Below are 13247 nucleotides of genomic sequence, written 5' to 3' on the forward strand. Positions count from 1 at the left end.
TCCTGCGACAGACCACGTGGCAGGCTGCACGGGCTACGTTTGCCAAGTCCCAGCAGTGAAGGCAGAGCACAGAGCGGCAGGAAAGAATCATCCGCGCAACTGATTTTAGAAAATAGTTTAGTACATTTTTGTTATAAAATCCATTTACAGGAGGTTATTCACATGTACTTATCAAATTTGCTCCTGGTGATACACGAAAACATAGAACCCAATAAACCATGCACATAAATCCAAGGAAAATTATATACAGAGAAGCAAAACAAGTTTTTAAACAAAACAGATTCATGTTGAAATAACGAATACTGAAGAAGACAGGACACTTTCTTGTAGCGCCGTGGCGAGGACGAAGCAAACAGGCGTCTTCCTCACTCCGCGAGGAGATTACCTACCAATCACCAACGCTGCCAGGCCAGCCACATCGAGGAAGGCCCCACTTGCACATATGAAACGCTTTCTGTCAACATGGTCTTACCAACGGGAACAGCAAACCGTTTCAAATGCAGCGTCAGGTAGGATGTGTTCGCGGGGAGAGGCCGGCAGGACGCAGGCTCCGACGGGGAGCGCGGGGAACCAGTGGATGGACACGGCGTGTGAGAACAGGCACCCCCCTCGACGGGAGGCACGTGGTCCGGGTGTGGCAGCGGAGCCTGCGGCCTGGGAATGGGACCCCTTCGCAGTCCCCGCGCTGCACCAGCACGGGGAGAAGCCCCTGACCCCAGCTGTGTCTGTCGGCCGCCTTCCTTACTTAATAAGCCTACAGAGTTTAGCCCCTTTCAACTGCTCCCACTCAGGATCTGCTCAAGAAGAGTAGTAGGAAAGTCAACTCAAGGGAACCGTGACATTTCTTGCCAAGGGCACGAGCAGGAAGCTGACAGAGCCCTTGACCCGAACAGGGTGGGGGTCCCCCTGCACCTTCTCACCCTCGAAGCCGAGCACGCGTGCTCTACCCGCACACAGGGAGCAGGCCGACCGCAGGGCCAGTGTGTGTGCTCCCTGAGGGCTGGGGGTGTCCGCTCGACATCAGCTGACATCCAGACCCCGTGGGGGCGATGCGGGAATGAAGAAGCAGAACGCTTAAACTTTTGGCAATCAAACATTTAAAGCTTTTAATAACCGGCTTCAGTAGAATTTCTGACACAAAGCCCTCTTTGCTTAAAAAGCAGATGGCAAAATTTCAAACGGTGCACATTAATCGTCAGGGGTCCGTTCCCCTCCCCAAATTAGCCAACGGGCTGCAGGGCATTCCCTAGAAACCACTAGTTCTGACAAGAGCCAACTGTCACTACTGTATATTCTCACGTCTGTAAGTTTGCAAAACTGGACTTTGCCACGAGACAGCCCCCCCCCCCACAGGTACTCAAACATCCTCTCCGACAGCACCCCGAACCCCAGCACAACCCCCTCTACCCAGACGAGCCTACAACAGTGGTGTCTTTTCAGTTAACACAGTCTCCAAAGATCACAGGAAACCTGTCAACTCTCTTCCTGGGTCTCAACTTCCAATGTCTACACTTCCCTTCAGTCTTCTCTTTTGAAAGGGTGTTTCTTTCCCGCCTACAGTATCCTACCTGGCCGGCCCTCCTGGATCCCACGCTGCTGGGTCCGTGACCCGAGTCCCCTGGGGAGACGTCTAACACGCAGCTCCCCGGGCTCCCTGAGAATGACCTGGCTGGGTTCTCCTGGCGACCCTCTGGCTTTCACACACAGGGGCCAGTGGCTCTTCCAGGGGTCCCCACGCTGCTCTGGCCCCACGGGACCTGTCACCCACCAGTTACGGGACACTCACAATATGCTGGGGGCATCTGAATGGTAGGTCAAGAATTATTCTTTTGTTTCGTCTATTTCAAGGGGAACAGGACTTTAAGCTAGAAAACGATGTGCTTCCCGAAACAGGAGGCTGGACTCATCAGAGCAGTGTGCTACCCTGTGCCGAGGAGCGCCATCTGAAAGCGTGCAACGTCAGCAGAACTTTACCTAACAGGACTCGGCTTCCCAAAGCTTCCCCCACGAGACTCCACCTGTTTTCTTACATAGGACTAGAGCTGTCTGACCTACCGGCATGAACTCTGCCTCCTCCAGAATACCCGGGCTGCTGAACAGGTCTGTCTGGCCGGAACGACGTCTGAAAGGGCCTGCCGTCCTCTTCCCGCTTTTTTTTTTTTTTTAAACTATAAAGTTTGTTCCGTTGAAAATGACTAACATTTGAAGCAGGGAAAGAAAAGCGGTCTACTAGAGTAAATTTTAAAACGATTTCGTTATTTGCTATACAAATATACACTTCAACTTCTACAATACCCACCCCAGTCAGACCCCGTATCTGAGGACAGGAGACCAACTCTCTGAGTCTCCGAACTCAAGGACAATATTACAGACACACAAAGGCCCTCGAAAGCTTTTGCCACTGACAAAAACTATGGAAGGAGACCAAGAGGCTCAGGTTAGGGTACATTTTCCATGTTTTCCAACAGCACACAAACTCCTTTAAGGAAAAAAAAATCATCTTATCTGGACTGTCCCATTAGCTGGTCATCTTAAGTTTGCAACGATGCTGTGGCTGACAGTCTGTGCCACGTGGCTTTACTATAAAAGCCTTCTTTTCTTGGAACCGCTGTCCTCCTTCTCCAGTCCCCTCTTGTCCCAGCCAGGGTTCCTCTTCGAGTGGTGGCTCTCGGGGCTCCACGTCTCCTTGTCCCCCTCACTGAAAGCCCGGGTCTCTCTTCTGTGGCTGAGCCCTCCTTCCCAGTCACACCTTCTTCTACTCGTGGGGACATCGGTCCCGGCAGCTGGAGGCTCGCACTGCACATGAGGTCTGTGGTTGTTCGGAGCAGCCCCTCTGGCAGCGGACTGCTGCGCGCCAGCTGGATCCTGGTGGCTCCCAGGGAAGCCCGGCTCTCCCGAGGGAGGTGTCGCTCCGGGCTGCTGGGGGCTTGAGGGCTGCGGATCCCTCAGGCACGTCCCTTTGGCTTCGGGGTCCAGGCCCATCCTCCTGAGCAGTCGTGGGTCCCGAAGCCGGTCCTGAATGAGAGGCCTTTCCGGATCCTTCGTCGTGACAGTCCCAGTAGATTCCCTGGAGTCAGAGGGTGTGTGATACAGGGAAGAAGTGAAAGATGTCTTCGCAAATTCGCTGTCGAGCTTGTTGCTGGGCAAGCCGCCCTGGGGTCTGGACGCCTCCGGGGCTGCGGCGGGAGGGTGAGTCAGACTTCGCTGCAGCACGGGCTTGAGCTTCAGAATCTTGGCTGCGTCGTGCCTGTAGTTTTTGTCGCACGTCTTGATGATGGCGCCCCGCTTCTGCGCGTCCTGAATCAGGTGGTTCCAGTGCTGATTTTCCTTGAAACAGAGAAGGAGAGACAGTTACTCCCCCAAAACACCCATGTGCTTGGGAAGTGTTAAGTTTCTGCTTTCTGGTCTGAATAACAATAAATACACCCCACGAACAGATTCTCAAGAATCCATTCAAGGAAAAGTGAGTTCAAACACAGCCTCATAATGCCACGTTATCAGAGGAGAGCACTGGTCGCCGCCTGTAAGAACGAGCGTCTACCATCTCACCCTGTGGCTCGGGCCATGTGGACAGCGGAGCTCCTGCGGCCGGACCAGCGGCCAGCGGCTACTTGCACTTCCATTAGTTACAGTTAAAGCAAACGAACAGTCCCGTTGGCACAGCCGCACCTGCCACATTTCCGGTGCTCAGGGGCCACACGTGCCCAGTGGTTCGTGTGCTGGACGGTGCAGACACACAACAGCTCTGCCATCCCAGAAAGTTCCCTTGGACACCTGATCTAGAGTCGTGTCTCTCTCTCAAAAAGCTAACGTTCTGGAGCAGAAAGGCTTGGTTTCAGAGAGCCCTAACTTTTGGGTGCGTGTGACTATTTTAGAAAGAGGCCCATAGCCTTCACTGAATTCCCAAAGGCCTCCCAGACCACAAAGGGCTACACTGCCTTAATCCCCTGGGACAACTACCCACAGATTTCTCCCACCGTCTGTCTCTCTTCTGGAGGAACTTCAGTTACGAAAGCACACCTAAGGAGAAGGGAACCCCACCTGCACGCGTCTCTCCTCTCTGACCCTTCGACTTTCCTCAGCAATGAACTGCTGCTTTACAACCGTCAGAATGTGGGCCTCTTTAGAAAGAAGAGTGAGCATGAGAGGAGAAAACACAAAGCCTGACAAAAGAGGAGGAGGACAGCCGCCCTCACGTGGCCTCCTGTCCTGTTCGTAAAACTGGGTGAGGGCAGCAGTGTTTACTTGCTGCATGACCTTGGTCAAGTCAACCTCTGAGCCCGTTTCCTCATCTGTAAAATGGGCATAATGCTTTCTTTAACTGATTCTAAAATGCACGTTTTCACATTTTACCATTTCTTAATTTGGGGCACCCCCTGGCCAGGTGGCAGTTTCCGAGTACCCAATCCGGGAGGAATTCATGGCTAGGCAACCACAACCCCTCGACTTGTAGTCAATAAACCATTTAAAGAAAGAACGAGTCCCAGCTCTTGCCTGAAAACCTATCCACAGATACCTTCTGACGAGACACGAAAGTACCAGCACTAACACCTGGGAGGATGGAGACCAGGAGTTAGAAAAGAACCCCGGAGACCGTGGCGGGGCACCCTTAGGAAATGCGGGGTCCCCAACACTTATGACCACACAGGGGAACAGTCTGTGGCAGGAACAAGGACACGTGTGACTGTGTCCTGGGGAGTGACTCTGCAGTTCTAGACTTGGAGACCGAAGTCCTTTCAGGAATATCGCAGCCTGTTCATTCTGTGTGTATTTTCCTCTCTTATGTATGAACAAGGGCGACAGGATAAAAGTCTGTCTCGTCGAAACAGACCTGAAAGAGTTCTTTCAATAAATACAAACTTCTACGTGAAAATGAAGTGCAGCTTAACAGCAGTAGGCACAATAATGATTCCTATCGCAGTGGCTTCTGGGACTGGAGGACTGGACTCTGTGAGGGCTAAAGGCTCGTGCACAAGGTGCGCGCACAGGGCCGGCGTGCGCCAGACAGGCCCGCACAAGCACTACCGGGCCCGGGCCTCCCCCTCACTCTGGAACGTTCCAGAACTGCTCACCCTGAGGCTGAAACACAGACGTGACATGAAGCAGATGGCCTTGCTGCTATTTTTGCCAAGTCTACGGCACCTCAACTTGGTATCTGATCTGATCCTAGGATCACAAAAACAGTTTTGAGAAGGACTATTCCTCTCCTTCACCAATGATTCCGTTTCCATAAGGGAAACCGGGCTAAGAATTTAAAAAAAAAAAAAAAAAAAAAAAAGGGAAAAAAGCCCCAAGGACCACAGACGTCATTGGAAAGCCCAAGTGATGCACTGGGAGTTTTCCTGTTCTCTCCTTTCTGTGTCTTTCTGTGCCACTGGCTTCCGCCAGTGCAGACACCCCAGCTCCCCGTGTGTTCTGGGGGCTCCCCGTGTGCCCCGGAGGCTCCCCTGCCCCCACTCCGTCCAGCACAGTCACGCCTCATCCATCCCCAGTCTCTCCAGGGGGCATGCTGCCGCCGCCAGGGTACCTGCAGACTCCCAGGTGCCAAAGAGGGGAGGCAGTAAAAACAGGGGTGCCCAGGAAGGCTGCTTCAATCAGGGCGTCACTAGGAGACACACAGCTCTAACAACTTTTTACCTTTCAGGTTAAAACACTACCAAAATTCAACTGTGTCAAAAGAATAATTCTAATAGATTAATCAAGAAATCATTTGTTAACACTGAGATCCTTATGGCACCAGGAAAAACAATTCTATTAAAAAAATCTTCTTTCGAAGTAAGTAGAGATTCACAGAGAAGTTCGTGCACCCTTCATGTAGTTTCCCCAGATACTTATAAAGATATTTTTTAAACTTTCAATTTATATGTAAATTTTTGTGGCAGAGAAACATAATAAAGTGAGATAACAGAAAGGCTTTTAATTATAAAAATATGTATCTCCCTGAATTTCATCCCCAGCAAGTCCAAGTGGACATTCAATTTCAAAAAGCAGAATGAATCATACTGCTACCTGTTCCAATGCATTCATTTAAGAGTGATGTAAAGATTTATTTTTAATAGTTTTATTTTACAATGTCAATATTAATAATATATTCAAAACAAAATCTTAAGCAATACTCAAACTTACCATAACAAATTTTCGATATCAACTTAAAAATAGGTGGTATGCAGCTTTTAAAAATTCCTTCAAGGGGCACACAAACAACAGAAGACCACAGATGTAGGGACAAACTGAATGAGAAAGACTGTATTTGAATGCCCTCTGGTGGTACTAACCAGGAAAAAAAGGGGGAAAATAGTGAAAAAAATCTAATCTAATGCGTTAGCTCCACTCCTAACATAACCACTGACTTTGTAAAATACGGAAACGAGAAGAATTCAAAGCTATGACCCCTCACAAGGCAAGCAGCAAACACCGGCGGTTAGCCGGCTGTGACACCACGAAGGAGGCCGCACCCTTCGTCTACCATGGACGTAAACCTGCCCGTCTCCTGCAGGAGCTCTGACACGGCCTCCCCCCACCCAATGACACAGTGCGAGCAGAACGCTCCCAGTGCCAAAACAGAAAGGAAGATCCAAGCTTCCTCTTGCAAATTCCCTCTGGCTGGCGTTAAGCAGTAGCTGAGTGTCTGCTAAGCGCCAACTGTTCTAGCACTTTACGCGAACGGATGGATTTACGGATCTCAACAGTCCTATGATGGAGACGTAATTTTTTTTTCTTAATTACGGACGCTGTGGATACTTGGGGCTTGGACTGGGGAAGAGCCAGCGGTTTGCATCTATAAAAGCTTCCAGGGAGAAGTTGCTGAAGGACAGGACAACCAGGGGGAAGCAGCTCATTATTTTATAACCCTGCAATCCATTCCATTTTGATGGAAAATAAAAACAAAACCTCAACCCGGTATCAGTCACAACGGGCAAACTTCGGAGCACCCTGGTCCCGAGAATGCACCTACCATGAGGGTCCTTAAATGTCCGAGGATGAAGAGGCTGTACTTGGCTCGTGTGATGGTGACGTTCAGTCTCTGCAAACTTGCCAGAAATCTAAGCAATAAAAACAAAGTTACTTCTTTCTGCAGGATGACTTAGCATAAGTGCAGGTGAGACACAGACACTGCTTCAGACCGCTTTTCTTGGGCTCCTTCTCCTTCTTTAATGGTACCTCGTTTTCTCCCTCTTCCCAACCCAGGGTCCCCAGCGAAGCAGCAATTCCCATTAAAACCGGTGAACGAAAGTCCCGGAGCTTTCCTTCACAGTGACGCATCTGTCTGTCAATCTCCTATTCTGCCTTGGAGGAGATACTGGGAATTTTAACAGTGTCATTCTTAAGCTTTAGAGACATCCTAAAACTACGCTACTCAATCAGTTGTTCTTACTTTAAATATACTTGAGATTAGTAAAATGCTGCAGAACGAGAGCAGAAGCGCACATCAGACACACGTCCCAACACACCGGGCTCGAGATCACAGACAAGGAAAAAGCCGACGACACTCACCCGATTGAGCCCTGCATGGTATTTGCTCTGACACATGTGACAATGACGCAGTCCTTCTGCCGGCCCTGGAACCCATCCACGGTGTCTACTTCGGCTGGCCTAGCGACAAAAAAAAAAATAGGTTTATTGGAAAAGCTTAAGATAATGATTAAATATGTATATTTACACAGTAGTATTTTCCAGCTTTTCTCCTGGTATCTTTTGTTGATATACAATTCACGTAACAGAAAATTCACCACTTTACAGTACTCAGTGGTTTTCAGTATATTCACTATGTCGTACAACCACCGCCGCGATGTACTTTCACATTCCTTCACTCGTGCCTCTTAGCAGTTAATCTCGATCCTTCCCTCTCTCCAGGCCTAGCAACCGTGAGTCTACTTCGTCTGGAAGTTTCATACACGTGGAATCATAACGTATGTGGCCTTTCCCGCTTGGCTTCTTTCACTTAGGACATGTTCAAGGCTCGTCCCGCTGTAGCGTGTAGCGGTGCTGCACTCCCTTGAGGACTGAGTATTTCACTGTACAGATACCCCATGGTTTATTTAGCCATTTATAATCGATGGACATCTGGGCTGTTTTCCCCTTCTGACCGTTATGAACTATGTTGCTGTCAACATTCACGCACGAGCTTTCGTGCTAATGTTTCTTCAGTTTTTTCAGGTATATATCTAGGAGTGAAACTTCTGAGTCATATGGAAATTCTATGCTTTTCTTTTCTTTTTTTTTTTTTTGGAGAGAAAGAGAGAGAAAGCGCGTGTGTGAATGATGGGGGAGAGGGAGAGAAAGAATCCCCAGCAGGCTCCACACCCAGCATGGAGCCCGATACAGGGCTTGATCCCACAACCCTGAAATCAGGGCCGGCCGGAGCTGAAATCAAGAGGACACCTAACTGACGGAGCCATCCATGTGTCTCCTATGCTTCACTTTTTGAGAAACTGCCAAACTGTTCTCCACAGTGATCTGCCATCTTACATTCTCACCACTGATGCATAAGGGTTCCAACTTCTCGACACCCTTGCCCAAACTTGTTATTGTCTGCTTTTTTATTAGATGGGTGAAATGGGATCTCACTGTGGTTTTGATTCGCATCTCCCTAATGACAAATGACGTGGAACATCTTTTCATGTGCTTGTTGACCATTTGTTTACGACCTACTTTTGAGAAATGCTATTCGAATCCTTTGCCCATTAAGAAAATTAGACTTTTTGAGTTGTGGGAGTTCTTTATATAGTTCAGATAGGAGACTCATCAGACACGTGATTTGCAAGTACAGGTTTTCCTTGACGTAGGATGGGGTTACAGCCATTATAAGTTAAAAATATCCTAAGTTGAAGATGTAATTTACTCCACTTAACCTACTGAACACTGCGGCTTAGCCCGGCCTGCCTCAGACAGGCTCTGGACACTTACACTAGCCTGTGGCTGGGCAGAGTCATCTACCACGAAGCCCTCGGCTATAAAGCGCCGGCTGGCTCATGTGAGTTACTGGCGACCGCTCTAGAATAGGTACAGAATGGCTGTCAGCGCTCACGGTCGTTCACCCTCGTGACCGCGGGACTGACCGGGAGCTGCGGCCGCTGCTGCCCAGCACGAGGGAGGATCGCGCTGCGCTGTGTGAGCAGCTGGGAAAGATCCAGATTCAAAATCTGACCTATCGCTTCTACTGACTCTGTACTGCTTTCCCACCATCATAAAGCTGAAAAATTCTAAGTCAAACCACGTAAGTCAGGAACTATCCATATATTTTCCCATTCTGGGGGCTGTCTTCTCCCCTTTTTTCATGGTGCATTCTGACACAAGTTTCTAACTGTTACGAAGCCTAATTTATTATTTTTTCTTTGGTAACTTGTGCTTGGGTGTCATGCTGAAAAATTGTATGATTTGAGGTCACACAGATTCATACATCTGTTTTGAGTTTTAGAATTTTATCTCTTAGATTCAGTGCTCTAATCCACTTTGAGTTCATCATACTGTATGGTGTGAGACAAGAGTCAAAATTCATTCTCTCAGGTGCCTGGGTGGCTCAGCCGGTTAAGCGTCAGACTCTTAATTTCGGCTCAGGTCATGATCTCAGGGTGGTGGGATGGAGCCCCGTGTCTGGCTCTGTGCTGGGCGTGGAGTCTGCTCAAGATTATCCTCCCTCTCCCCCCTTGTGCACTATTAAAAAAAAAAAATCCATTCTCTTGCATGTGGAGATCTAGTTGGCCCAGCACCATTTGTAAAAAGACTATTATTTCCCCACTGAATGGCCTAGGCACCCTTGTTGAAAAGCAACCGGCCATAAATGAATGAGTTTATTTCTGACCTTCCAATTCTGTTCTGCTGGTTCATACGTCTAACCTCAGGACAGGGCCAGTTCTGATAACCAGCTTTGCAGAAAGTTTGGAAATAGCAAAGTGTAAACCCTCGAACATTCAGTGTTCAAGCTATTTGGAGTGTCTTGCATTTCCACGGGAGTTTTAGGTTAAGCTTGTCCATTTCTGTACAACAGGCCACTGGATTCTGCCAGAGACACTGCAAATCACTCTGGGGAGCGCGGCCCCCTTAACAGCACAGTCTTCTGATCCACGGACACAGACTGTCTTTCCACTTACCTCGGCTCTCATTAACTTCCTTCAACAACGTTTTGTACTTTTTAATGTATAAGTTCTACACTTCTTTACTACATTCATTCCTAAGTATTTTGTTCTTTTTGATGCCATTAAAAACAATTTTTTAAATTTCCTTTTCAGATCGCTCGTTGCTACTGTCTACAAATACAACTAATTTTTGTATACTGATCTTGCATCCTACAAGTTGGCTGAACTCATTAGAATGGTTTATGTGGTTTTTGATATATAAGGTCCTGGCAGCTATGAAAAAGGATAGTTTTATTTCTCTTATAATATGGATGCCTTTAATTTCTCTTCTTGCTCCATTATCCTGCTTAGAACCTCTCATACAGTGCTGCACAGAAGTGATGAGAGCAGGTGTCCTTCCTGATCCTGGGGGGACAGCACTCAGTCTCACCATCAAGTATGATGTTAGCTGTGGGTTTTTCACAGATGCCTTTTATTACGTTGAGGAAGTTCCTTTCTATTACTCGTCTGTTGAATGTTTTTATCATGAAAGGGTACTGGATTTAGTCAAATGCTCTTTCTATATCAACTCAGATGATCAAGTGGGTTTTCTCCCGTTAGTCTATTAAAATGGTGTGTCACATTGATTTTTGTATGTTGAACCAACCTTGCATTCCTGAGATAATCCCACTATGGTCTTGGTGTATAATCCTTTTAATATGCTGCTGAATTCAGTTCCCATTATTTTGTTTGAGGATTTTTACATCCATATTCATAAAGGATACTGGCCTGCAGTTTCTCTCTTCTTGTGATGTCTCTCCGTGGCTCTGGTATGGTTATATCGGCCTCATAAAAGGAGTTAGAAAGTCTTCCCTCCTCTTCTATTTTTTGGAAGAGTTTGAGAAGGATTGGTGTTATTCTTATCTTAATGTTTGGTAGAATTCACCAGTGAAGCCTGGTCCTGGGCTTTCCTTTGTTGGAAAGTGTTTGATTACTAACTCCATCTGTTTACTTTTTACAAGTCTGTTCAAATTTTCTATTTTTTTCTAGAGCCAATTTTGGTAGCTTGTGTGTTCCTAGTTTAAGAAATTTTAGAATTAATGGATTTCCAATAATCTTTAATTTTACTGTTGAGGTAAGAAGACAAAAACATGATCTTCACCCTGTACATAAAGGCATGAAAAGGATTAAATACTTCATTCTAAGTGAAAGTGTTACTTTGTGAATCTTACTAGAATGAGAATTCAGATTAACAAGTCATGGAACTAAAGGAAAAGGCCTGGAGGGTTTCTCAGTCGGTTCCACTGCCAATGGTGGTGAGGACATTCCAACCAGCAGGAGGTAGGTACTCTGTCTATGGCTGGTCTGCGGGGCCGGGAGTGTGAGCGTTCCCTACCCAGCATGACCGTGAAGCCTCGAGTCTCCTCCTGCTGTAGCACCACGGCCTAAGACCATTTCCTAGAATTAGGCTTCCTTTTATCCCCTTTCTTCTTTTTAATTCAAAAGAAAAACTGGAAATATCTGTAAAAATATAGATGCCTCACCCTTTTCTATCAAATTCTTTGTCCAAATCCTTCTGAATCATCGTCTTCTGAGCCTTGTAATGGGTTATTATGCCAATGTTCCGGAAAGTAACATCCCTTCTTTTGTCTTTAATAAGTTTAATTATTTCCATTACCAGTTTTATTTCTTGAACATTTACATATGAGCTAAATAAGATGAAAAAAAACAAAACAAAACACATCAAAACTAATAGCAGTCCAACTGCTGGCTTCAGTCCTACTTTGTTTTCCGCTACACTGAAGGGCAGGCAGTAATCAGCGGCTCAAAGAAGCTGTTATAATGACCATTAATATCGCATACTTGAAAACCTATAACCACCCAGTGAAACAGGAAGTTGTAAGAAAGAAAAGACTCTGAAGTCAACTGAAGTTTACTCACCGATCTCTTCAGTTGTTGTATCGGGTACAGCAACAGTAAAGAACAAAAGTATTTATAATAACGAAGACATGAGTAATAAATAGCTAACACTAAGAATTTACTATCTTCCACACACGGAAAAAAGTGCTTTAGTCGTCTTATCTTCCTTAATTCCCCACCTCTGGCTGCGTAGACTGCACACCCCACGGCCAAGGGGATGCCGTCCACACAGACTAAATGTGCCGTGGCCCCCAGAGGCGAACAGCATGGACAGAACCCTGGAGTAGGCTGGCCTCCTCACTGGCCTCCTCACTGGCCGCCTCCTGCACCCCCCGCCCAGCTCCCAGACTGCACGCACCCTTCGTCACTGTGCTGGGAGCAACACGCACTGCACCCAGGCTACCTTAATGGTCTCGCTTTAAGGGCCTTTAATACCCGCAATCTTAACTTGCAGCTTACTCTACAGAAAACCCCGAGAGCCAGTTACTTCTTCTATCCCTGAAGCCTAATTTACTTTCCTTGTCACCTCTCAGGTCAACAGTCAGGTCAACAACCTTCACCCCCACAATGCTTATGGCCAACTGCTTCTCTATATCCCTAACTTCTTCACTCAACGTCCTCCCCCCCCACCTCAGTAGCTCAACTAATAGCTAATCCACACTGAGGACACCACCTGTTCTACGGCACTCTTGGTGACAGAGGCGAGGTGGCATCTGTATTTCCCCGTACTCCACACTAGGACCTGTGCTAACAAACGCAGCCTCCAGGCCGTTATCCCATTTTCTCACGAGAAGGCCTGACTCCTTTGAAGTTTCTCCTACTTAGCAGTCACCACTCCCTTTTCTTCGTCCTTCACAGACCGCGTGAATACGGTCCCTTAGTCACAATCCCGCACATCAGGTACTGTCCACCCTCTGTCTCCCACCTTAATTCAGATGGATCTATACTGATCCTCACACCGCTTAACCCAGCTGGAGTACGTAATTACCTTGGCGGTTACCCAGCTGTGTCTCTCTCTCCTCTCAGACCACAAGAGCCATGCACTGGGGCCATGTCTGACTTACTCACAGCTGTGATCTTAGCATGCATTTACTCAAGTGCTTACCATGCCAGGGATTACGATCCCCATTATACAGTTAAGAAGAACTAAAAGGCCAAAATGTACAGAGAAAGATATTAGTAATTTATGATGAAGAAGGAAAAGCTACTAGCCTAGCCACAGAAGAATGACTGTGCCCCGGCACTAGGCAAAAAGATGTATGGAAAATGTTT

The 13247-nt window shown here is 47.3% G+C and overlaps 1 protein-coding gene across 2 annotated transcripts in view; it reads right to left on the bottom strand.

Annotated features, from left to right (window-relative positions):
• Positions 1-100: 100 nt before the first annotated feature.
• SETX (senataxin) overlaps positions 101-13247 on the bottom strand; it is an 86908-nt gene continuing 73761 nt past the window's right edge. For both annotated transcript variants that reach the window (XM_040632104.1, XM_040632105.1), the window contains exons 23-26: positions 11600-11764; positions 7495-7593; positions 6956-7043; positions 101-3327 (exon numbers count right to left, since the gene is read on the bottom strand). In XM_040632104.1, the coding sequence (XP_040488038.1) occupies positions 2581-3327; positions 6956-7043; positions 7495-7593; positions 11600-11764 (1099 nt within the window). In that variant the 3' untranslated portion in view covers positions 101-2580. The remainder of the gene's footprint in view (positions 3328-6955; positions 7044-7494; positions 7594-11599; positions 11765-13247) is intronic.

The sequence above is a fragment of the Ursus maritimus genome, unplaced genomic scaffold (genome assembly GCF_017311325.1).
Source record: "Ursus maritimus isolate PB19 unplaced genomic scaffold, ASM1731132v1 scaffold_17, whole genome shotgun sequence".
NCBI lineage: Eukaryota > Metazoa > Chordata > Mammalia > Carnivora > Ursidae > Ursus > Ursus maritimus.